At 44.3% G+C, this 26707-nt stretch overlaps 1 protein-coding gene across 10 annotated transcripts; it reads right to left on the bottom strand.

The window, feature by feature from the left end:
* Window positions 1-183: 183 nt before the first annotated feature.
* Window positions 184-26017, bottom strand: TMEM237 (transmembrane protein 237). Of its 10 annotated transcripts, none has more exons than XM_028750942.2 (14): window positions 25880-26017; window positions 21734-21765; window positions 21384-21394; window positions 20454-20510; window positions 18251-18277; window positions 14710-14823; window positions 12895-12988; window positions 11973-12136; window positions 8930-9053; window positions 8056-8247; window positions 6925-6998; window positions 6385-6478; window positions 4692-4813; window positions 184-1230 (listed from the first exon to the last, which is right to left on the bottom strand). In XM_028750942.2, exons 1-14 carry the CDS (start codon window positions 25898-25900, stop codon window positions 1163-1165), a joined length of 1194 nt encoding a protein of 397 aa, XP_028606775.2. In that variant the 5' UTR covers window positions 25901-26017; the 3' UTR covers window positions 184-1162. The 10 variants fall into 10 exon arrangements, 9 of the variants coding, with proteins under 9 accessions (XP_028606775.2, XP_028606785.2, XP_077773615.1 ...); XM_028750952.2 differs by lacking the exon at window positions 25880-26017 and adding an exon at window positions 22482-22760; XR_003709188.2 differs by lacking the exon at window positions 6385-6478.
* Window positions 26018-26707: the final 690 nt, after the last annotated feature.

Genomic DNA, 26707 nt, shown 5'->3' with positions numbered 1-26707 from the left:
TTCATTAAAAGCAACCAGTTACCAAAAGTCTGTTGGAATAAGAAGGTATCACCTGCTGACAGAAAGAAAACAAGGGAGCTGGTGTCATTTCTCTAGCGGGGTTCCATTATATCTTTATAATGAAAATACTTGATTAAAAAACCTAAATAAATCTTGACCATATTCTTCCAAATATGAGGCACATTAATTAAAAGAGCTGATTTTTTTATTTGCACAAATGTTTAAATTTTACAATGTTGTACAAGAGGTAGACTTAGAGGACACTTATTTTAAAAACCAATTTGGAGTTTCAAAATCAGTGATATCATGAGGGAGGCTTAAGAATTGGCAGAGTCTCTATTTCTGCTTACACTTCCAACTACATTTGAAATACAAGTTATTAGTTCTTCATTTGTATGAAACATTTGTGTAAGTACATTATATCATAAGGGAACCTACCCAACCCAACAAATTAAATTGGGAGTACACATTTAACTGGAATTGGTCATGATATGAAACAATGAACTTCTGAAATCTATAATTACTTCCAAGTAATGCAATAATAACTCAGTAAGAACTGGTAAACAAATTTATATACTTGTTCAGCTAGATTTATAAATTAAGCAGTACAATACAAACATGGTTTATGAGTGCCAGCAGCTGTGACTATGGAGCAGCACAAATTTGTAAAGACATTTTGCAAACTTTTCAATGAGTTATTTATGCTGCTGAAACTAATGATTTAAATATGCATTTTAATTCCTGATTTAATTTTTTAAGACAAATTGGCACTAAAGTTGTTGTGATATTTTGAATGTCAATGTGCTCTCAATTCTGTGAAAATATGGCTACCAAAATGCAGATTATTAAAAGGGAAGAAATGTGCTACAAAGAATGTTCTCTTATTCTTTTAAGTTTCCTGTTCCATGTCTCCTTGCGTCAGCAAAACTAGATATTTAGAGAGTAATTTTAGAATATTCCTAAGAAAAAAGTAAACTTTGACACTGTCCTACCATTTAAAAAACTATTGACATTTTAAAATAAACATAATTATAAGTTATGCAAAAAACCCACAACCCTATACAATGCAAAAATACATTTTAAATATAAAAAGTATTAAACAGAAATACAAATAGATAATACTAAGCCATCATAACAATTGTATTTGAAGAGGGTCTCTGTGCTATGAAGACACTTTGGCTTCTTTATCTGGTGGGGGATATTCTTCTACTTCAGCATTAAACATCAGTTCTGCAAGAAAAGGCAAAACAGTAGGGAACATTAGAATACAGTTGAAAACATACAATTTTCGTCAGCATCAAACTCTGAATGCCCCTTATGTGTCTTAGCATGTGTGTGTGTGTTTTTAACATATCATTTTCAACAGTAATTAAACATACTTTTACATCTTATTCAGTTTTTTTGACTTCCATCAATCCTGTCTGAAAATTTTCTAATCTAATCTCTCAGTATGCATTTCTTATCTTCCCTATTACATTTCAAACTCATAACCAATATCTCTATCTTCTTCTACTTTGTAACACTTCGTATATTTCTCCTTACAAAACTTCTTGTAGTCCTACTAGCGTAATTTGTTGATTACAGTTGCTCTTCAAATAATTCATATACTTCTTCCAATCTTCTGTAAATCTCTGGTCCCGCAGGTTTTGAATCCTTCCTGTCATTTTGTCCAATTCTGCATAGTCCATTAATTTCGTCTGCCGTTCTTCCTTCATCGGAATTTCTTCTTGTTTCCATTTCTGGGCTAACAATACTTTTGCCGCAGTCTTAGCATTTGCTCCAAATCTCTAGCCTACAGGCCTAACTAATTAGGGCCAGCAAAGGTCATTGTGATTTTTACCCCAAACCCAACTGACCCACCCCACACCGTGACATCGGGTATGGGGCAGGTAACTAAACAGATGCAACGTGATGAACAGGAGCTTAAAGTGTGCTTCTGATTGATCACTGGCACGAGGGCTCACAACAGCGATCAGATGATCGGCACCAACAGCAACCCCCTTTTGAAGCTGCCCATTTGTAGGCATGGTTTGGATTCAAACCACCTGCAAACAGATTTGAATCCAAGCTGTGCCTGCAAATGGATGAAGTGAGGGATTGCTGTCAGCACCGATCCATGCTGTCTTTTGAAGTTGGATTCTAAAGTTAAAAATCTGTTTAAAATGTATAATTTATTGTTGGAGTGGCATACAAAGGATGAACAAGTTAAATCAGTGATGATAGATTGGGCAAGAGATGTATGACACAACATGTTTGAGGATTGGGAAAGATTGTGGAAGAAAGGGGTTAAGTTCACTGCATGTACAATGTTAAAGGAAAACATAATGAAAGTGATGTATAGATGGTATCTGACCCCTGTTAAATTAGCAAAGATTTATCAAACCTGTGATAATCTATGTTGGAAATGTAAAGAAAAAGAAGGTACCTTCTATCATATGTGGTGGACCTGCCCCGAGGTGAAAGACTTCTGGGAGAAGATTTATAATGAATTGAAAAAAATGTTGAAATATACATTTATTAAGAAACCAGAGGCCTTTCTTCTTGGAATAACAGGTTTATAATTGCCCAAGAAAGATGTCAAATTATTTTTGTATGCCACAACTGCTGCTCGAATTTTATTAGCTAAGAATTGGGAAACACAAGAAATACCAACAGTAGAAGATTGGCAGATGAAGATGATGGACTTTTCGGAACTAGCCGACTTGACTGGAAGAGTCCGTGATCAGAAGGAGGAGGATTACCAGGAAGAATAGACGAAATTTAAAGATTATTTAGTTAAATATGTTAAGTTAAATTAATTGGAAAAGCTTGCAAATACCAGATAGGCTTAGGATTTAAACATGTAATGTGATAAATTAATATGTTGAAATTTAGATTGGGAAATAAATAAAGATGTTAAGTGACTAAGTTAATTTTATGAGAATATAGGTTTTGGAAAACCGTTAAAGAGTTTGGGTGTAATCCTTGACGCCTCCCTTTCCATGGAGGCGCAAGTTACAGCAACAGCCAAGGCGACATTTTTCCACCTTCGCCGCATCAAGCAGTTGGTCCCTTACCTTTCCCGCCCCGACCTGGCCACAGTGATCCATGCGACGGTCATCTCCAGGCTTGACTACTGTAATTCGCTCTACGTGGGGCTGCCCTTGAAGCTGTCCCAGAAACTCCAGCTGGTGCAGAATGCTGCAGCGAGGCTCCTCACGGGGTCTCTGCCATGGGAGCATATTCACCCAGTGCTTTTCCAGCTGCACTGGCTCCCGGTGGAGTACAGGGTCAGATTTAAGGTGCTGGTTTTGACCTTTAAAGCCCTTCACGGCCTAGGACCCTCGTACCTATGGAAACGCCTCTCCTGGTATGCCCCACAGAGAGCCTCATAGTCCATAAATAACAACACCCTAGTGGTCCCAGGCTCTAAGGAAGTTAGATTAGCTTCAACCAGAGCCAGGGCCTTTTCAACTCTGGCTCCGACCTGGTGGAACGCTCTGCCTCACGAGACCAGGGCCCTGCAGGACCTGATTTCTTTCCGCAGGGCCTGTAAGACAGAGTTGTTCTGCCTGGCCTTTGGCTTGGAGCCAATTTGATTCCCTCCCTCCCTCCCTCTCTCTCTTTTTTCTTTTCCTTCTCCTCCTGCGATGAGGCTACATTTTAATATTTTAATGTTCCATTATTTTAATGTTGTATTTTATTTTTGTTTTTAAGTTGTAATCATTCATCTTGTTTTTATTATTGCTTGTAAGCCGCTCTGAGCCCGGCCTTGGCTGGGGAGGGCGGGGTATAAATACAAAAATTATTATTATTATTATTATTAAAATGATATACACTGAAATTCAACCAAGGGGATACGAGGAAGTCGCTTAACAGTGTTAATAAGATTAGTTTGAATAAGGCTAGGGTTTATGTTTGTTTGTTTGTTTGTTTGTTTGTGTGTTTAAAAATTTGTGGAAAACTAATAAAAATTTGTGGGGGGGGGGGAATGAAGTTGCCACCTGATGTAAAGTAACTGACCAATACCTCAACTGAAATGGCCTGGAGGGATGTCAAGATCAGGACCCCTGATCTAATATGGTAATCTCAATGTGGTACTATACAACGTTCCAGCTGTTTCTTTTCCAACCACCCTGCTCCCTCTTCTTTCCCCCAAACCAGGGGTCTGCAACCCGCGGCTCTGGAGCCGCATGTGGCTCTTTTACACCTTTGTCGCGGCTCCGGGGCGGATACTAGCGAGGGGAGGAGGTGCATTGTGCACCCCGACACTCCCCACTGTGGCGGGCGCTGTACTGGCTGTGATGTCGCATGGGGGCGGTGCGTGCGTTAGTCACGCACCGTCCCGACGTCACCTTCCCACCCGCCGTCAGATCGCGGCTCCGGAGATATATTTGTTTTAAATGTCGCAATGGTTTTGCGGCTCCCAGTTTTTCTTCTTCTTCGGAAACGGGTCCAAGTGGCCCTTTTTGTCTTAAAGGTTGCAGACCCCTGCCCCAAACCATCACAATATTCTTTCCATTTCCCCTGTGTTCTGCTACCTCCAAACTGCAGTTGTTCCTTTCCTGGGAGCTTGCAGTCTACAATACTACCCTGAAATTCCCTGGATCTTAAACAGGTCTGGGAAAGAAAGGGCAATTTGCCCAAGAAGAAATCTACGGTGGAGATTTTGCACAGTTTATGAATCACAACGGAGCATGCCTGTCTTTTACCTTCACTGTGATCTAACTGGGGCCGGTAGGATAAGAAGAGCCAGGAGATCCCAACGAGAAGAGCTATCACAAGATTCACCACAATCCAGGGCTGAAGAATTTGTTCCTCTGCACCCGAGGTCCTGGGGGGGGGAGGGGGGAGAGACAAGTACTTATGGCGAAACTACATTTGACAGCATCGGTTCTGCTTGCTTAAATGTAATGTGGAAATGCCCTTTGAGCAAAAAGGGGAGTTATAAATTTACAGAAATCAAATTGGTTTGCATTTTATCTTTAAGCACCTACTTACCTATCTAGTGACAGGTACAATATAAATTAGGTGAAGTGTTAAATGCTACGAAATAGGTGTTGTTCAGAGACAAATTAGACATGAAGGCAGCAGTTCCATGAACAGAGAAAGGAGGGTGAGGGGGTACAATGGCGACTGGAAAAGGGGATCCCCTATGCCCACTACATTTCTCCTTGCAGCCCCTTTCCCTAAGCCTTTTTATCCACTGAGGGCACTTCCAGTATCCTGGAGCTCAGCTGAGGAGTGCTCAGCAAGAGAAGTTCGCAAACGGAAGCTGTGGGTAACAGAAGGGCTCTGCATTCCTCAACCACATTTTTCAGCTAAAATTGGACCCCACCTCCCACATTCTCCTACAGTAAGCTCAAAACTTATGTGAATTATTATTATTATTATTATTATTATTATTATTATCCCCCACCCATCGGGCTGGGTTGCCCCAGCCACTCTGGGTGGCTTCCAACACAATTTGATTAAATGTGTGTACTGCCGTTCGTCTGAAGATCAGAGGACAATTCACAACATAAAAACTTGTGCACATTCAGCTTTACACGTGTGACAAGCGGGGCAGAGTTCTGGGGGAAATGACTTTAGCAATCCTACCCGCCACTGAATCCTGAATGTTACCCCCCATGTAAGTTGCGGGCTTACCGTATTACATATGGAACTAATTCTATCATGTCTAGTCTGCCTTGCTGATGGCTTGGCTTTATAAGAACGCAATCTTCTAGTACTTCAGCAATCCATCTCTAGGCCACTATGGTTCACTGGCCAAAATTAATTAGGAAACATTTACTATGGGGAAACGCTGACCACCATGTTGGCGTTAATACTGTACTAAAAGTCCTTGTTAATAGTCACATGTTTCTGGCAATCTAGAAGAGGGTTGCAAGATCTACTCACTGACCCCTTGCTACAACCTGGAATACTGCTGCTACATCAACTTTTGTCTTGGTGTTGGACAGAGATTTAAACTGGTTCCAATTTAGAATTATATTATCACAAGCTTATCTATCACCTGATTACAGTATTAACCATAATTTGGGTTTAGACAGGGGGTAAACCGCTGGCATCTTACACAAGAATATTTCTTAGAAATCTAGAGGACCGACATCTGCACAAACCCTTCAGGCTATACAAACTATCAAGCTTTCATGTGTTTCAATAAATGAGCAAACAGAGTCATAGAAGCAATATTATGGGATGATTCAACAATTAACTACCAGATTCACAACTTTTGGTGCAGCAATGCTTTGTCTAACACCTTCACTTCCTAGTAAAATAACCAGCAGAGCAAATCAACTGATTGTGTATTATATCACACACCACATTATGAAGATTTTTGTGCTGCTCAATACAAAAGTCAAAGTAGTTGATCTTTTAGAAGAAAAAACCCACAATTCCTACCAGAGGCTACCATTCTCCGAAGGTGGTGTGTACAGGTGAATTCTGTCACTCGTCATTTGCTGGCTCAGAGACAAGATGAGAGCAGCAAAGTACACTGAGAAAAATGAATGAAATGAGTAACGTTTGCTGTTTTTTCAAAGCCATATTATTGTGAAATTCACCACTGTCTTATAAGTCCTGCATTTATTATGTAGGTCTCCCTCTTCAGCACCACAAAAACCAGTCATATTTCCTATCTGCTATCCACCCACCAAGGTCACACACACACACACACACACACACACACACACACACACACACTGCATTCAGATCAAGGAAATGGATTGTCTCAAGAGCAATTCACCACCCTAATTTACTGACTTTTACAGAAAACACAACAGTATTTCTCTCTCTCATATATCTCACTTTTCTATGGAAATCTACTCAAATATTTCAAAACAAAGGACATGAAGGAAATCCTGCTTAAAGGCAGTAATGAAGTTGTAACAAAGACACATACCACTAGTAGTTTTGCAAGGCAAACGCTGACGTCTTACTTACTGAAAGAGGCAATTGCTGCTGGGTCCAAGGTAAGGAAGCCTCGTACAGCTACTGATGCTTTCGCCAAGTCAATCCTGGATATGAAATGGGTTTGTTTAAAACTGAGCACAATGTGACACCAAGTGAATCAATGCAATGTATTTTACTCTGATACGCAGCAATCCAGTCCCCAAAGAAGTCAAAGACGAAACTCCATTGATTTAAAAGGAACCGGGTTGCACCCTTAGGTCCCAATCTTAGGGACTGTTGTTCCAGTAAACAAGTGGCATACCATATTTTTCGCTCTATAGGACGCACCTTTTCCCCTCCAAAAATTAGGGGGAAATGTGTGTGCGTCCTATGGAGCAAATGCAGGCTCCTTGGCTTCAGCGATAGCAATGCGAAGGCTCCGAAGCGCAGAGGGAGCACTCCCTCTGCACTCTGGAAGCTTCGCGTTGCTTTCGCTGAAGCCTGGAGAGCGAGAGGGGTCGGTGCGCACCGACCCCTCTCGCTCTCCAGGCTTCAGGGATAGCCACCTGAAGCCTTCAGAGCACAGCGCGAGTTCCCGCTGCGCTCTGGAGGCTTCGGGTTCCTTTCGCTGAAGCCAGGAGAGTCTTGCTCTCCCGGCTTCAGCAAAAGGAACCCGAAGCCTCCGGAGTGCAGCGGGAACTCGCGCTGCACTCTGAAGGCTTCAGGGATAGCCGCCTGAAGCCTCCGGAACACAGCAGGACCTCCCGCTGCACTCCGAAGGCTTCAGGGATAGCCGGAGGCTTCAGGTTCCTTTTGCTGAAGCCGGGAGAGCAAGACTCTCCTGGCTTCAGCAGAGAGGGAGAGCTGCGCAGCGCCCCTTCAGCCAAGCGGGAGGAGAAATGGAAGGGGTTCCGTTTCTCCTGCCGCTTTGCTGAAGGGGCTCTGAGCAGAGAGGGGGAGATTTTTTTCTTCTTGTTCTCCCCCTCTAAAACAAGGTGCGTCCTATGGTCGGGTGCATCCTATAGAGTGAAAAATACGGTAATTACTACTTCATCAGTGAATAGTCATACTCTAGCCAGAAGTTAGGCTATCACTGTCCAGACAGGGGTGCAGCCAGGCCACCGGCTAAAGGATGGTGGGCAAGAATTGCTGCAAGGGTAGAGAAATGCATGAAAATTGTACCTGTCAAAAGCTGAAACTGTGCTAATTGTGAGCAGAAGGTAAAGGAGACACTGAGCAGGATAAGCCAGCGTCTTGTATTGCTGCAGCAAGTTGGAGACAGTAGACAGTTGGTTTCCTGCCAGAACATAAATCACTATGATGTTCCAGACAGCATAGCCAGCAAGGAAGCCGTGAGTAAATAGTCCAATCACCCTAGATGAATGAAATCACAATAAAATAAAAGTTTAAGCCCACACAAATCCCAAGAGTTAAAACAGTTAGGGTCTAACAGGTTTGAAAAGGGTGAAATTGCCTTTTATTACTTCACTTTCTAAAGTGCGCATCTTTTCTCAACTTGGCTTAACAATGCAGTCAACCACAAAAAAACCAGCTTTTGTTCCTAAGTTTTAAGTTTCTTAATATATTTTTATAGCAACAACCCAAAATAAAAGTTTGTAGTTAATCATCATCACGTGTGACAATTGGTCCAGTTGGAATAGCAAGGAATAATTTATTGGTAGAGACCAATACTACTTAATGCTCCTACAGTTCACTGAAGGAATTCACATGAAGTGTACAAATGAACTGTTGTGTATAGCTGGACCCAGTGTGGGGAATACCCATCTCTATTTCGCTGTTTGTATACTTAGCACTCATGTTGCCTCAAGCATGAATCATTCTCTGTTTGATACACCATTGAAAAAATCCCCTACTTTGGGAAATTCTCTGAAGTCACATTAGTTGGTGTTACCTTGTATATATTGTATGCCACTTGACTCTGAATGAAGATACAATTTAGTAGCTATATAAAGTGTTGTCATCAAATTATTAGCCTGTCGTGTTGCTTTTAGGTCGCCATACTTTAAACGGCAGCCAAGTGAGACAAATCTCATACCTAAAACCACGATGGACGGAGAGTGCCACATCCTTGGTTGTCCAAGAAGCCTTCATCTCCATGAATACATCAAAGTTTTCAGTGGTTTTAATTAAATCTTTGCGGTCAGCTGCCTGGAAACGCCCTTTGGGGATAAAGTGAAGTTTAAGTAATTGTAAAGGTAATCACTGCTAGTGCACCAATTCACAGTAGCGTCGCACTGTTTTTTGGAACGAGACCCTGCACTGGAACAGCCGTAACTTCATTCCTTACTATACCAAGGTGTAATCTTTTGCTCACTTAAGGTAAAGGTAAAGGGACCCCTGACCATTGTCGTGACCGACTCTGGGGTTGCGGCGCTCATCTCACTTTACTGGCCGAGGGAGCCGGTGTACAGCTTCCGGGTCATGTGGCCAGCATGACTAAGCCGCTTCTGGCGAACTAGAGCAGCGCACAGAAACGCTGTTTACCTTCCCACCGGAGTGGTGCCTATTTATCTACTTGCACTTTGACGTGCTTTCAAACTGCTAGGTTGGCAGGAGCTGGGACTGAGCAACGGGAGCTCACCCCGTCACAGGGATTCGAACCGCCGACCTTCTGATCGGCAAGTCCTAGGCTCTGTGGTTTAACCCACAGTGCCACCCACGTCCCTTTGCTCACTTACTTGAATGTAAATCCATTGCACTAAGTAAACACACATAGGGTGGCACTGAAAGGCTTTTTAAACCTTTTATGTTTTGTTTACAGTGGTACCTCGGGTTACAGATGCTTCAGGTTACAGACTCCGCTAACCCAGAAATAATACCTCGGGTTAAGAACTTTGCTTCAGGATGAAAACAAAATTTGTGCTCTGGCGGCGCGGCAGCAGTGGGAAGCCCCATTAGCTAAAGTGGTGCTTCAGGTTAAGAACAGTTTCAGGTTAAGAACGGACCTCCAGAACGAATTAAGTTCTTAACCCGAGGTACCACTGTATTCCCGTTTTCCTCCATCAACAATAACCCAAGTAAAAAGGGTTTGCCTATCAGTCTTTTGTTTCTGCTGGGTTGTAGCCAATGGTTTCGTTCCAAGAAAGGAAGGGATTATCTGTTATTTGCAGAACAGTCTTTGATCTAGTGGAGATCCCTGCTAATGGAAAGAGGGAAAGCCATTCTTGCATGTTCCTCCCGCAGCAATCCATGCCACTTCTCACACTGTGCTGAAGGGACCCAGAACATTCTGGAGTATATTTTCAAGGTGAACAGGAGGAAAAATGGTGAAAACCAACTCTCATCTCCTCTTCTGGATCGAAGGGTGGATTCGACCTGCTTAAAAAGGTAAAGGTGGATGTGGGTGGCGCTGTGGGTTAAACCACAGAGCCTAGGACTTGCCGATCAGAAGGTCGGCGGTTTGAATCCCCGCAACAGGGTGAGCTCCCGTTGCTCGGTCCCTGCTCCTGCCAACCTAGCAGTTCGAAAGCAGTTCGAAAGCACGTCAAAGTGCAAGTAGATAAATAGGTACTGCTCCGGCGGGAAGGTAAACGGCGTTTCCATGCGCTGCTCTGGTTCGCCAGAAGCGGCTTAGTCATGCTGGCCACATGACTCGGAATCTGTACGCCGGCTCCCTCGGCCAATAAAGCGAGATGAGCGCCGCAACCCCAGAGTTGGTCATGACTGGACCTAATGGTCAGGGGTCCCTTTACCTTTACCTAAAAGACGCCTGACAGTTAAGTCCAGTTGTAAACGACTCTGGGGTTGCGGCGCTCATCTTGCTTTACTGGCCGAGAGAGCCGACGTTTGTCCGCAGACAGTTTTTCCGGGTCATGTGGCCAGCATGACTAAGCCGCTTCTGGCGAACCAGAACAGTGCAAGAAAATGTCATTTACGTTCCCGGCGGAGCGGTACCTATTTATCTACTTGCACTTTGACGTGCTTTCAAACTGCTAGGTTGGCAGGAGCAGGGACCGAGCAGCGGGAGCTCACTCCGTCACGGGGATTCAAACCACCGACTTTCCGATTGGCAAGCCCTAGGCTCTGTGGTTTAACCCACAGCGCCACCCGCGTCGACCTGCTTACAGTAATCTAATTAAATGGCTTCAGTAGCCATGGGTTATTCAAATTTTACAAACAAACTCTACTCAAGTTCAAAACGAGCCAAGTTCGTATCATAGATTACAAAGCTGTTTTATTAAACTAGCCAGAGTTTGCTTTAACCAGGATCCCTGGTTAAGCCAAGAATTGTGGAAACGGAAAGGAATTGTGGTAGCTCTCCTCCTTCCAGCTGTGCAGGAGGAGGAAGGGTATGTGAACCCAGCACCCTACTTGGGATTATTGAGTCTCACTCGTTTAGTTTCGCTTTATTGCAAAGAGCTTGAGGGGAACCAGCCTGAACTGTCCTGCTTAACTGAAAGCCACATTCAGATGATCACATTTCAGCTTAATAAGTCAAGATTTGATCCAGCTTTTTGGGAACACACATTACCCCTTCTCTCCTCCCTTCATGTGAGGAACAAACCAGGGAATTTACCATTGGCCATAGTTTCCCATTTTGTCAGAACCAAGAACACGCCAGGACATTAAGCCAACTTCAGGCTATGCATCGATATCCTTTCGCAAAATATTTAACCGCAGTGTCCTATAGAGGAATCTATAGCTAATGGAAGATTTCCTGGTTGGTTTGCTTGCTCTGCCAAAATTCTTGCTAATATCTCTGCTTATTAAGCCAAGATTTAATCACCCAAACGTGGCCTAAGAGTGTGATCTCTCCTGCAATGAAAATGATCTAAAATTCATCATAAAAACATAGTCGGAAGCTGCTGCAGCCACTGCTTCTGCCAGGTTGCAAGATCAAATGAGCATAACACAAAATATCCTATCTTCAGCAAAAGCATGCATTAGAAAGCAGAGCTTCCGATTTAAAAACAATTGTGTTATTGAAATACTAAGACTTTTTTGTATTAAGATTTTTATTAAAGTTTTTTCATATTACAGTAAGATATAAAAACGAAAGTAAATAATTTTTTAATGTAAATAAAAAAAGTAAAATGTTAATTAAAAAATTAATTTAAAAAAAACTACGTAAGACTTACGATTTTTTTCAACGAACACCTTGCTAATAGGCTGGCTAACACCAACTGGAACAGAAAACACAGAAAAAACGGGATGCTGCTCTGAGCTTTTCACTTGCTCATCTTCAATTATATCTTCTTCCTCCACATCCAATTCATTGGCACTTTCTGCGGGTCGAGTTTTCCTATAATTAAAAAGAAGAGAAAGAAAAATATGACAATTCTCCTTTTAGGCTAGTGACTATGGCAGCAATCCTAAACTCATTTATCCGGGAGTAAGCCGCATTGAATTCAATGGGGTATGTATAGCATTGCCCTGCAAGGTCACATAAACACATGTTTACTGATATTATTATCAACCATCATGGGATCTATGATCTGCATGGAAGGCCCTGTTCGTGGTGCCACCTGGGCCCCATTGGGAGGAAGTGTGGGGCAGAAATTTAATAGGCAACTATAATAGTATTTGAAGTGACGTGATCAGCATTAGGGCTAGCATCTGATCGGAAGCATTGGCCCTTTGACATCTCTGATCAGAAGCTTTTGGTGTCCAGCGAATCATCATCATCATCGTCGTCGTCATTATTTCTTACATTTTTACACCGCCTTATACCCACAGGTATCTCAGGGCACGATATAAAAACACAAAATACATAATAAAACAAGAACAAACCCAATAATACCAGAGTGTAGTGGTGATCTGCTACGTTAGCACACAGAAAACACCAACTTTCCTTGTTTCAGCTTGTCCATTTTTCTCTACAGGTAAGACTTGTTCTGTGTTATTTGTGCCATTATCAGTTGAAGGCGAAGGGCTATCTAATTCTCAGCTTAGTCAGTTCCTTGCAATTGCATGACCTGTTTTATGTTTTGCTAGGCCATAGTCTAAAGGGGTTGTTCAGCAGCGGAGGGGTAGAAAGTAAGTCAGACTGGAAGCTCTCACTTTACTCTTTTCCGTTGTTTACGAGTCACTGTTTCTTCAGCCGGTGGAGGGTCCACGCCATTTCCATTCTGTTCCATGAAAGATGTCTCGGATTCTGAAGATTTAAAACAAAAACCACCGCAATCTGTATTGCAGGCCGCCATAACATGATACCCAGAGAAGGGCGAGACAAGAGTATTTAAAACATCACAAACAAATTTGATTATCTGCTTCCTTTACTCCAAAGAGTTCAAGGTAATGCACACTGTTCTCCTGTGCCTCCATTTCCTTCTTACAATAACCTTGTAAGAAAGCTTAGGCTGAGAGAGATTTTCATGGCTGGGTCTTCCCGGTCCACATCTAACACTCTAATCACTACGTCACATTCTCTCTCTAGATACAAATACTGTAAAAACAATTTATACTCCAGTGCTAAAATAAAGTCATATTTACTTGATGTGTGCTTCATGATAAGATTCCCAGTTTAGTACCATTTTGTGTTACCAGAGTCATGAGCGCAATAGGCACTCCCAGTATACCTGAAGAAGCGTCTCCACCCCCATCGTTCTGCCCGGACACTGAGGTCCAGCTCCAAGGGCCGTCTGGTGGTTCCCTCTCTGCAAGAAGCGAGGTTACAGGGAACCAGGCAGGGGGCCTTCTCGGTAGTGGCACCCGCCCTGTGGAACGCCCTCCCATCAGATGTACCCAGCTCTTCCTCCAAAGAACTCAGAGCTGCATTTGAGCATCTCTGTTGGGAAACTGTGTACGTGCAGCTACACACAGAGTCAATTAAGGTTGGGCAGACAGCCAGAAGGCAATCTGAAGGAGCAAGTCTGCCTGGTGATAACAGAGACATGGAGACCGCTCCCTGATTGGCCAAGCTCTCTCAAAGGAGTGAATGGTCTACTAACTGGAATGTGTTAGTTCAGAGTTTGGAGTTCGTGAGTTCAGAGTTCTGTGTCAGTGTAGGAGTTGTGAGTCGTGTCAGAGAGAGCTAGCATAAGATCAGTGTTCTGTTCCTGTAAATAGTCCACCGTATATAATAAACAGCTAACTACAAGTTCCTGGTTCCTGCTTCGTCTATCCTGTCTGCAGCCAAGTTTCCGATTGCTTCCGAGGCTTCTGCGTGTACTCTGCTAAGTCTGGCTAAGGTCCTGCAACTAGTCGGAAAGTTGTGAAGCACCAAATTGGTTTTGCCAATAATCTCCACAGTCCCAAGACTGAAAAATGCTCAAAGCCATCCAAGCAAGCATTATGGCTGAGTTGGGATTTCAACTTGGGATTTTCTATGACCAGCCACAGAACCACAGTGACTTATATTCTCTGCCGGTTCCCCTACGCCACCTGCCATTCTCTCCTTCTGTCTTTTTCAGTTCTATTAGGTAAAGGTAAAGGGACCCCTTACCATTAGGTCCAGTCGTGGCCGACTCTGGGGTTGCAGCGCTCATCTCGCTTTATTGGCCGAGGGAGCCAGCGTACAGCTTCCGGGTCATGTGGCCAGCATGACTAAGCCGCTTCTAGCGAACCAGAGCAGCACATGGAAACACTGTTTACCTTCCCGCTGGAGCGGTACCTATTTATCTACTTGCACTTTGACGTGCTTTCGAACTGCTAGGTTGGCAGGAGAAGGGACCGAGGAACAGAAGCTCACCCTGTTATGGGGATTCGAACTGCGGACCTTCTGATTGGCAAGTCCTAGGCTCTGTGGTTTAACCCACAGCGCCACCCGCGTCCCTTTCAGTTCTATTAGCATCTTTTTTAAAAAAGAAATCATATGCATCAGGGAGATTTTACACTACTACAGAAATCTTAAAGAGATGGCAGTTCTCCGCATACCTGTAGGCACCTTCTTTTTCTTCCGTTTCCTCTGAGGTGGTACATCCTGGGCTTCAGATGTCAGGGGCTCACTGCCTTCAGATGGCGGGCGGACAGCTTCTTGAACAACACCATCTAAAAAGCAGGATCAAAAAGTGACGTCAATCAACACCTTAAACACTTCCTTGATCTTCTTGTATTGACTGTAAGCATTTATCTTCTACCTATTGCATAATTATCTAAACAGTTCATGGGAACACTTACCACCTGACTGGGTTTTTAACAGGTGCATGTGGACCTAAATATGTCCGTAACATTTTCTTAGGCTTACACATTTGATCAGGGTTTCCCAAACTTGGGTCTCCAGCCATTTTTGGACTACAGTTCCTGTTATGGTTCTGGACAGTCAACAGTTAGCACTCCAGAAGCGTTCTGATTCACTGGGTGCATTGCCCACGTGAACCAGGCATTTTCCTTTGATCTGTACTCTGCGGGGGCTGAGCTCTCTCTGGAGAGCAGACTGTCTGAGAATGTGAGCAAGGTAGTTTCATTTTTGTTAGAGCCAGAAAGCTGCAAGCATACAGCTAGATTCTGTAGGTTTTTCTTTTCTGTTTGCTATGATTCTAAATAAAGAGTGTTAGAATAGAAGCACTGGTGTCGAGCTGAGTTATTGAAGACACCACGTCGACACAGACAAGCCATTTTACACTGCGTGTGAACTCTGCTATTATCCGGCAACTGAGAAGAGTGGCAGCGCACGAGTGGAAGCGTGTGGGCGCCATTGGAGTTTGTCAGAGTAGCAATAAATCAAATCTATTGCAGGGCCGTTGCAGCAGACTCGGTGGGTCAAAGGATTTACGATCCACAAACTTTAACAGTTCCCATCATCACTGACCACTGGTCCTGCTAGCTAGGGATGGTGGGAGTTGTAGTCCAAAAACAGTTGGAGATCCACATTTGGGAAACCCTGCATTAGAGCTTGTAAGGGGGACTGAAGCAATTGATGTCTTGTGAATGGGTTTAAGGAAGTGACAGGGTGCATTGCAACTGTGGTGTGTGACTCCTACTAGAGCTGCCTGAGTTGAAATCCTAACAACGAGATTTGTGAGACTGGCAGAGGAAAATAGTTTTCGCAGGCAAGATTTTCACCCCAAACCAAGGGGGGCATAACTCTATATTGCAGTGCAGCTACCTATAATAGCCCAATGGATCTTTCTCCATTGCAAAAGTGCCCTTTGGAGAGGATACATTGCAGCACAGGGTGGAGGAAGAAGGAAAGAGCTTAGCATTTTCCCTGCCAACCATTTGCAGCGTAATGTTTGATTACAGTGGTGCCTCGCAAGACGAAATTAATCCATTCCACGAGTCTCTTCGTCTTGCGGTTTTTTCGTCTTGCGAAGCACGGCTATTAGCGGCTTAGCGGCTATTAGCGGCTATTAACGGCTTAGCGGCTATTAACGGCTTAGCGGCTTTAGGAAAAAGGAAACAAACTCGCAAGACGTTTCGTCTTGCGAAGCAAGCCCATAGCGAAATTCGTCTTGCGGAACGACTCAAAAAACGGAAAACCCTTTCGTCTAGCGAGTTTTTTGTCTTGCGAGGCATTCGTCTTGCGGGGCACCACTGTATATTCTTGAGAGGGAAAATAATTATGTACCAATTTAAAAATGAAGCCAATCGGAAGCACGTTTGATGGAAAGTCCACGAAGCCACTTTGAAGAGGTTATTTTACAAACGTAATGTGCATTCTCATTTTGTATTTTTCTGTTGTGAACCACCCTGGGATCTTTAGCCGAAGGATGGTATACAAATTTAAATAATAATAATAATAATGTGAATAAATTTAAAATCAGCATTTAGCTCTGGTCCGAGTAAAGTAATTTGTATGTTTGGAATATCGTAACGCTCCATATAGAGGGATGCGGGTGGCGCTGTGGGTAAAAGCCTCAGCGCCTAGGGCTTGCCGATCGAAAGGTCGGCGGTTCGAATCCCCGTGGCGGGGTGCGCTCCCGCTGCTCGGTCCCAGCGCCTGCCAACCTAGCAGTTCGAAAGCACCCCCAGGTGCAAGTAGATAAATAGGGACCGCTTACTGGCGGGAAGGTAAACGGCGTTTCCGTGTGCTGCGCTGGCTCGCCAGATGCAGCTTTGTCACGCTGGCCACGTGACCCGGAAGTGTCTCCGGACAGCGCTGGCCCTCGGCCTCTTGAGTGAGATGGGCGCACAACCCTAGAGTCTGTCAAGACTGGCCCGTACGGGCAGGGGTACATTTACCTTACATTTTAACGCTCCATATAATCTGTCAAATTGCTGTCCAGCTCTTTGTATTTCTACTCAGAAGAGTCCTGCTGAGTTTAACAGTGCTTATGAACACAGATCACAAAGACATCTACCGTATTTTTCGCTCTATAACACACACCCGACCATAACACGCACGTAGTTTTTAGAGGAGGAAAACAAGAAAAAAAATATTTTAAACGAAACAGTGGATGTATGATTTTTGTGGTTCATGCTGTGGCCACAGACATGTGATCTGACGGTGAGTTTGGAGTAGCCCAATGCAAAAATCCTGAGGATCCATGTGGATCCATGTTTTGTAACCACGTTTTTGCACCACTGCGGCCCCAGGCAACAGTGGGTGCGTGATTTTTTTGGTGCAAGATGTAGCCATGGACATGCTATGTGATCTGATGGTGAATTTGGGGTGACCCAGTGCAAAAATCCTGAGGATCCATGTGGATCCGTGCTTTGTAACCACGTTTTAAGTGGGGAGGGAAGGAAAAGCACTCAAGGGACAAGGAGCACGCGTGGGGTGGGTGGAGAAGCATGCTGCTAATAATGAAGAAGAAGAGGGGTATAAGGGGAGAAGAAGCATGTGTGGGGTGGGTGGAGAAGGATGCTGTTAATAATGAAGAAGAGGGGTATAAGGGGAAAAGGCTCCTCTCCTCTCCCACTTTGCTCCTTTAAAGCAAGTAGGTTCTGCTTTTCTTCTTCCTCCCCGCTCATCCCCGGCTTAGCGAGCTGAAAAACTTTGCTGCTATGTAGCGAGCTGAGTGGGGAGGAGAGAGGGACAGAGAGCCTGCTTGCTTTAAAGGAACCAACCGGACAGGAGCCGCTTACACTCGTGTAAGCGGCTTCTCTCCTCTCCCGCTTTGCTCCTTTAAAGAAGCAGGCTCTCTGTCCCTCTCTCCTCCCCACTCAGTGGCTCTTCTCCCGCTTTGCTGTTTCAAAGCAAGCCACGGAGGAGGGAAGGAAGGGGAACCATGGATCCTCTGCTCATGACTGCAGCAGATCCCCCCCCCCCCGCCACCCGTAGGCATTCCCTCCATAACACGCATAGACATTTCCCCTTACTTTCTAGGAGGAAAAAAGTGAGTGTTATGGTGCAAAAATACGGTAACCTTTGCTCTTCGGCTACACTACACTAGATTAGTTTCTATAATGAATTTCAAAAACAGCACAATACGGCAATTAAAAAGGCATATTTTTAAAAGTATTAGTCTTATTGTTCAACGTATGAACAATGGGTGAAGAAAAAAGACTCAAAAGCAGACGCAGTATGACTCACTGTCTAGTTCCAAGTGACCGAGATGCTCTGAAAGGACAAAAATAAGAGAAAGTGGGGGGAGGGGGAGAACCCAGTTATTTCACGACTCTGCCAGGATATACTGTTCTACACAAAAATTAGAAGATTACAGGCAATCTAGGTCAGTAGATATTAGACAGATTCCAAGTACAGTGGTACCTCGGGTTACATACGCTTCAGGTTACAGGCTCCGCTAACCCAGAAATAGTACCTCGGGTTAAGAACTTTGCTTCAGGATGAGAACAGAAATTGTGCTCCGGCGGCGCGGCGGCAGCGGGAGGCCCCATTAGCTAAAGTGGTGCTTCAGGTTAAGAACAGTTTCAGGTTAAGAACAGACCTCCGGAATGAATTAAGTACTTAACCTGAGGTACCACTGTAGTGGACGCAGGTGGCGCTGTGGGTTAAACCACAGAGCCTAGGACTTGCCAATCAGAAGGTCGGCGGTTCGAATCCCCACAACGGGGTGAGCTCCCATTGCTCAGTCCCTGCTCCTGCCAACCTAGCAGTTCGAAAGCACGTCAAAGTACAAGTAGATAAATAGGTACCGCTCCGGCGGGAAGGTAAAAGGCGTTTCTGTGTGCTGCTCTGGTTCGCCAGAAGCGGCTTAGTCATGCTGGCCACATGACCCGGAAGCTGTACGCCAGCTCCCTTGGCCAATAAAGCGAGTGCCGCAACCCCAGAGTCGGTCACGACTGGACCTAATGGTCAGGGGTCCCTTTACCTTTACCACTGTAGTACACAGCCACACAAGAGGTACTGTACCTCACAAACCCTCAGTTGGAAGTGTAACAGCCAGAACTGGTGAGATCTAGGAGAACAGATCTGGATATAGCACTCTTTACCCTATATTAATATTATCCTTGGTATAAAAGGCCTGTAAGTCCCCAAGACCTGACTGCTTCCAGCTGGGCGATTCTAGCTTGCTCAGCAGGTTACATGATGCTGGAATTTTCTGTCAAGACCAAGGCCTGGTTTGCACGTAACACCAAGCCAAACTATGCCTTAGCATGAACATACAAGTGTGCTGATGCATATTCAGTGGTACCTCGGGTTAAGAACTTAATTCGTTCTGGAGGTCCGTTCTTAACCTGAAACTGTTCTTAACCTGAAGCACCACTAATGGGGCCTCCTGCTGCTGCCGGAGCACGATTTCTGTTCTCATCCTGAAGCAAAGTTCTTAACCCGAGGTACTATTTCTGGATTAGTGGAGTCTGTAACCTGAAGCATCTGTAACCCGAGGTACCACTGTATAGAAAAGCTCATGGTTTGTTTTGATTCAGAACAAAACAAACCACAATCCTGGGTTTATGTACAACGATAAGCCAAATCATAGTTTAAATCCTGGTAGCACAGCAGGAATGTGGGAAGAGCAAAACACAAACAATTTTCTAAATATGCGCCAGCATGCTTGCTTGTTCAGGTTGAGCATTACTTGTGAACCGAGCCAAAGTCCATTGTTTAACTAAGATTGAAGACTGCATCACATTCTCTGAACAAGACAGATTATTTTAGCTAGTCTAGGTTGCAATTGGTAAAATTAACCTGGTCTGTGAGGAGATACATGTTTGTTTTCACTGTGGAAGTAACTGGTTTAATTTAAAGATAATTTGGATAGTATCATGTGCACTTCATACGTACAAAAAGGCTCAAAAAGGAAACTGTAAAGTTGTGAAGCATATATATACACACACACACACACACACACACATACACACACACACACAAAAATGAGTATAGAAAGAATTCAATGACTGTGCAAATAGTTGACTTGATGCATTACCTGAATCTGTAACTGCATTCAGAGACCATGATTTGCTCTGGAATGACTCCCCTCGGCCGCTTTTACACATAATACTTGCTTAACTGCATTAATAAACCTGTAGCTGCATCTATCCATTGAATGGTGTCTGGCTGTATTAGTTTTTATTTATTTGCTATTACATTTACACTCCACCCTTCCACCCAAAGGAGCCCAGGGTAGCAGATAGTAGATTCTTCAAGGTAGATAATTCATGAAGATGGGAGTTCCTACTAAATTTGCAGAGCTCAGATTAGCATAATCCTAGCTAACTATCCATGCTTAAATTATGCTGCCTGTGAAACTGTATGCACTGCAATGGCCAGTAGTCTATATGCTGTTCATCTAAAATCCACTGTACTGTTCTCAATCAAAACAGCCTCTTACCTAGTGAACTTTTCCCCTTGGCCTTTTTCTTTTTTTGGCGACCAAGAGGAATTTCATCTGGAGTAAACAAAACAAAACAAAACAAAAACACCAAATAATTTGTTAGATATCTGAGACAAGGCACAATAATAGTCATACCCAGCATTTGTATAACATCATTTTGGGCGTTCAAAGGGGTTCAGATGCATTATCTAGCTGTAAACCTTAAAGGGAAAGGTAAAGGGACCCCTGACCGTTAGGTCCAGTCATGGCCGACTCTGGGGTTGCGGCGCTCATCTCGCTTTATTAGCCGAGGGAGCCGGCGTACAGCTTCCGGGTCATGTGGCCAGCATGACTAAGCCGCTTCTGGCGAACCAGAACAGCACACGGAAACGCCGTTTACCTTCCCGCTGGAGCAGTACCTATTTATCTACTTGCACTGGCGTGCTTTCGAACTGCTAGGTGGGCAGGAGCTGGGACCGAACAACGGGAGCTCACCCTGTCACGGGGATTCGAACCGCTGACCTTCTGATCGGCAAGCCCTAGCCTCTGTGGTTTAACCCACAGCGCCACCCGCATCCCTGCTGTAAACCTTATAACCATCCTAAAGATCATTTGGGCTAGAACATCCTATCCGTTTTTCCATGTTCTACCCCAGGAGATTCTTTTCTTTAAAAAAACTGCAACCATTTTAATTACTCAACAGTTACTATAATTTCTGCAGCAGTCTTAAATTACTGTCCCACTGAACTCAGCATTAACACTATAGCAACATCTGTGGTTATTCCAGCACAGAATTCTGCACCCTCCAACCATATGTCAGAAGGCAAAAGTTTTTAAAAATATATATATATAAGCAAAACCTATCCAACTTATAACCACAGAACATTTACACAATAAAGAGTTTTGTGCTGTTTAATAATCTAGCTGTTTAATAATAAATTAACTCACCTTGGTTTCCACTTCACAGCAAAGCAAGTTGTCAAAGAAGTTAGGAGGAAATATAAAAGAAAGAGTACTATTAACTTCAGAACAGATGGCAACCCAAAACTGTTTAAATTCTCCCACCTAACAGGTATGGCTCATAGCTGTCAACGTTTCCCTTTTTTAAAGGGAATTCCCTTATTCCGAATAGGATTCCTCGCAAGAAAAGGGAAAAGTTGACAGCTATGGTATGGCTGTAACATTTACGGTAGATAGCAAGAAGCTCATGGGCCTTTGGACTAGGGGATTTCTAGCTTTCCTTGAGAGTTTTTATTTTTACGATCCAATTTCCCCAGCAGTTAATAATTTAATCTTACCTTGGCACTGGGGGGAGAACCCGCGGTGGACACTGAAATAAAAACATAAATATATTATATTAAAAACAGCTGCTCTCTTAACACATATCCAGCACAATGTAACCGATGAAGCAATATGTGATAGCTACAGCCAGGCCATCACATCATTTACTGAGATGCAAGCATACATCATCGCTTTTAAAATCACTGCCTAGTAGTTTACTACTGTTGTTTATTAATTTCAATCTTGTCTTTCTACCACAAGAAACAACAAGGCACTTTATAGAATAATCGATACAAAATACAGAAGAAGCCAAAACTAAATACATAAATGAGACAGCAGTTAAGACACAATTTCCAAGCTGGAGCAAATGTTACAGTAAATTCACAGCCGTAAACAGATTTACTCCAAAACACATCTATCTGGTGGGTCTTAACCCCAAGTAAGAGTATCTAGGACATAAGTATCAATATACTAGAATACCCCACCTAGCCCCCTAAAATAATTTTCACTGCCTTTCTGTACTAGATGCCGTATCTAATCCAAATATGCACCATGTTTCGAAATAAAATACAAATTATTATTTTTTACCAGGTTATAACGGAAGTTCAGTCTGTTAACCTGATAATCTCAGTGACACAGTTTAAGAATCAGATCTATTATTACATTAACTGAAGCAAAGGAACAAGTTTTTTTAAAAAAAAAAATCAGATAAAAGTCTTTATCTCAATAAATAGCCTAAGAATAACAACTCAAAATAAAACTCACCACTTGCTTCTTCCCCATTTCATTTAAAGTGAGATTTCATGCAACGGACACAAAACAATCTCCTACACCAACAATGACCTGTGTTAATACTGTACTAAAAATATCCAACATCCAGGATTAGCTAGAAGTGAACCATTGCCCCACATGACTGAGGGCACGACGACGATTTCATTAAAGCTGTTTTGTTGCTGATGCCAGATAGCATCTTATTATTTCAAATTTAACCACCTGATCATATCTCTCTAAGGCAACATTCCGCAACGCTAATCTCAGCGTAATTGTAGGAGTAAAAGTGGCAGAACTGGATTTAGGACTCTTTTTTTTTTTTTTTGGCTCCAAGGGCTCTTTAATTCTGACCTGAATTAACGGCATGTTAGTTTCCGTATTGAAAACCGAAAAACATGACTCATCTGCACTTAATTTACCAGCGCAGATTTATAAGCAAGCACCTAGATCCTCAAATTACTCCCAGCAGTGTAAGTGCAACTGAAACTAAAGGGGCTTACAGTAAGACTATTGGCACGGCTACTAAATGGATTTATAACAGTGTGCAGTGCTCTTAACAGATAGAGGTGGGCATTAAGGTTTCAATTATTCGGTACACCTATTTGGATAGATTGATTTCCTTCTGAGTAAGTATGCATAGGATTGGGCTGCAACTGACAAAAGGGGGGGGGGTGGAAACATAATATATGGTTGTTGCAAGATGTAGTAAGATAAACTGCAGGATAAATGAGGGTGAAGAAGAGGTGCTTTGAAAATGCGGACAAATTTCCCTCGGCTGTCACTATGATTTTAAGTACAGTGGCTGTGAAAACAGAAAAAGTGTGTATCACCCGGGCATTACTCTTAATTTTCCAAGAGGTCAAAAGGTATGGGACACTGGCGAGAATCTGGACTCGGAGTGGAGACACAAGTTCAGATCACTTACGCAGCTGTGAAGCTCATTGGGTCACCTTAGGCCAGCCACGATCTCTCAGCCTAACCTATTTTACAGGGTTTTTTGGAGGGTAAAAACTGGATAAAACATGCTGATCACCTCAAACCCCCTTTGGAGGAAAAGGTAAGATATATATATATACACAACCTGTCTGTTAGACTTATAAACCACTTCACAACCAGAAATGACCAAAGCGGTGTCCAAAGGAATAAATAAAACAAAGCCGTTCTAGAGTAGCATCATTGGCCCACTTATGACCACGAAGTCTGGGGAGAAAAACGGAAGGGGAGAATTGTCCCTCAAAAAATAAAACCACAAAACCGACATTAAAGACACTTGTCAAGAGGCATGCTATCCCAAGGGTCTTCTCTGAGTGAGTCTTCAAATCTGGTTTAAACAGCAGATTAGGGATACGATATACAGTGGTACCTCAGGTTAAGTACTTAATTCATTCCGGAGGTCCGTTCTTAACCTGAAACTGTTCTTAACCTGAAGCACCACTTTAGCTAATGGGGCCTCCCACTGCCACCGCGCCGCCGGAGCACGATTTCTGTTCTCATTCTGAAGCAAAGTTCTTAACCTGAAGCACTATTTCTGGGTTAGCAGAGTCTGTAACCTGAAGCGTATGTGACCTGAAGCGTATGTAACCGGAGGTACCACTGTACTAAGGTTACCAGACATCCCCGTTTCCCAGGAACAGTCCCCGGATTTACAAATCAGTCCCCACTGAGTTGAAAAGTGTCCCTGGATTCACTGAAAAACATCTGGTAACCTTACGATATACAGTGGTACCTCTGGATGCAAACGGGATCTGTTTCGGAGCCCCATTCGCATCCAGAAGCGAACGCAACCTGCATCCGCACATGTCGCAATTTGCCGCTTCTGCGCATGACATCATTTTGACCACCTGCACATGCAGCGAAACCCGGAAGTAACACAATCCGTTACTTTTGGGTCACCACAGCACCCAACCCAAAAATACTTATCCCGAAGCTACTTCAACCTGAGGTATGACTGTACATGCATATCATATACAGTGGTACCTGTGGTTACGAACTTAATTCGTTCCGGAGGTCCGTTCTTATCCTGAAACTGTTTTTAACATGAGGCGCCATTAGCGAAAGCGTGACTCTCACTGCATGCACGCCTCTGGCACGCAATTCCCGCTCGCATCCCGGGGCAAAGTTTGCAACCAGGAGGAACTACTTCCAGGTTAGCGCAGCTCGTAGCCCGACGCAGGAGCAACCAGAAGCGTTCGTATCCAGAGGTATCACTGTATGCACACACGTATGCATTGCAGGGGGTTGGTCTAGATGACCGCCAAGGTCCCTTTTCAACTCTATAATTCTGAGTCTATGAACCGCAGCATCAAATGAGGACTTGCACGCATGGGTGTACAGTGGTACCTCTGGATGCGAACGGGATCTGTTCCGCAGCCCCGTTCACATCCTGAGTAGAGCGTAACCCGCAACTGCCCATGCGCGGGTCACGATTCACCGCTTCCGCACATGTGTGTGATGTCATTTTGACCGTCTGCGCATGCGCGAGCGGCGAAACCCGGAAGCAACGTGCTCTGTTACTTCCGGGTCACCGCAGAGCGCAAACCAAAAATACTTATCCTGAAGCGTATTTATCCTGAGGTATGACTGTACTTCCAGATTAACACAGCTCACAACCTGACGCGGGTGCAACCAGAAGCATTCATATCCAGTGGTATCACTGTATGCACACACTTATGCATTGCAGGGGGTTGGTCTAGATGACCGCCAAGGTCCCTTTCCAACTCTACAATTCTGATTCTATGAACCGCAGCATCAAATGAGGACTTGCACGCATGGGTGTATTGTATTAACATCTCGGCACGCAGCGACAGCTGCTGCCTTGCAGCGACGCCACACCCTCCAAGGAGCCTTTATATCCCATTCAGACGTTCACACAGGAAGATGACACGAGCCCAGTCTCAACCTGCAGGTTCCCCATTCCCAAAATAAAAATAACTATTATTCATGAAATAATAAAAAATAATAAAAACTATTATTCCACTGGGTCGGGGGGTGGGCTTGGACGACACAACCGGAGCAACTGTCCCCGGGGAAACAATGCAAAACACCACAAGTAAGAACGGATCGATCCCAAAACAACGGAGCGCTGTCAAGAGACTAGTCCTCAAGGAACCGGTTTCGGATTGTAAAGTGATTTAGATTGTGTCCTCCTGAGGAAAAGGCTAGGCTTCAGATAGAGCCCCCCCCCCCCCGCCCGCCCTTCATCCTCCTGCAGAGAGAAGCGGGACTTTTCCCTCCTCCTCGCCCGCTTTTCCAGGGAGAGGGAAGGGAGCAGCTTCCCCGCCATTCGCTCCAGATTCGGGGCTTAAGCGAGAAGCGCGGAAAGGCGGAGGCAAAGCGAGAGGCGGGCGAGAGGCCCTCAGGGCGGGCTTCGCAGGCGCGTCCGTCTCCCTCACCGGGCGGGAGGAGGCCTCCATGGCGCGCCGGCCGGGCGGGCGGCGTCTGCACAGCGACAGGCCCTGAGGGCCGCGCCCGGTCGCCTAGGCGCTGGGCCGGAGACGCCGAGGGAAGAGGCGGGGTGGCGGAGGAGGAGGAGGAGGGAGCCGTTTCCGGGCGGAGAAGAGGGAGGCAAGACGGAGCTCCGCCCGCCGCGGCCCCCCAAGGGGATGTGGCTCTGCTTTTTCCGCCTCGCCGAAGCAGCGTTCGCCTTTGCCTGCCTCTCCAGGCGTCGTGTCAGAGGAAACAGATATATACATACCCTCCAAATTTTATCCCATGGAAAAGAAGGACGTCCTATTCCATCATCATCATCATCCTATCCCTTCCAAAGCGCCCGCCTTTCCCTACCTCGCCAGGCAGAGGGAAATTTTTATAAACATCCCCTAACATTTCTCCCATGGAAAGAGGGACGTCCTATTCCATCATCGTCATCGTCATCATTATTGTATTATTATCCCACCCATCCCAAAGCACCCGCCTTTCCCTGCCTCTCCAGGTGTTCTATCAGAGGGGAAATTATATACATACCTGCCAACCTTTCTCCCATGGAAATAGAGACATCCCATTTATATTTATTATTATTATTATTACACCCATTCCAAAGCATCTGCCTTTCCCTGCCTCTCCAGACGTCCTATCAGAGGGGAAATTATATACCGTATTTTTCACTCTATAAGGCGCACCAGACCACAAGATGCACCTAGTTTTTGGAGGAGGAAAACAAGAAAAAAAATATTCTGAATCTCAGAAGCCAGAACAGCAAGAGGGATCGCTGCGCAGTGAAA

This window comes from Podarcis muralis, chromosome 1 (genome assembly GCF_964188315.1).
Source record: "Podarcis muralis chromosome 1, rPodMur119.hap1.1, whole genome shotgun sequence".
In the NCBI taxonomy this organism is placed as follows: domain Eukaryota; kingdom Metazoa; phylum Chordata; class Lepidosauria; order Squamata; family Lacertidae; genus Podarcis; species Podarcis muralis.
Note: the sequence above shows the minus strand (reverse complement) of the source record. Positions and strands in the feature narration are given on the sequence as shown.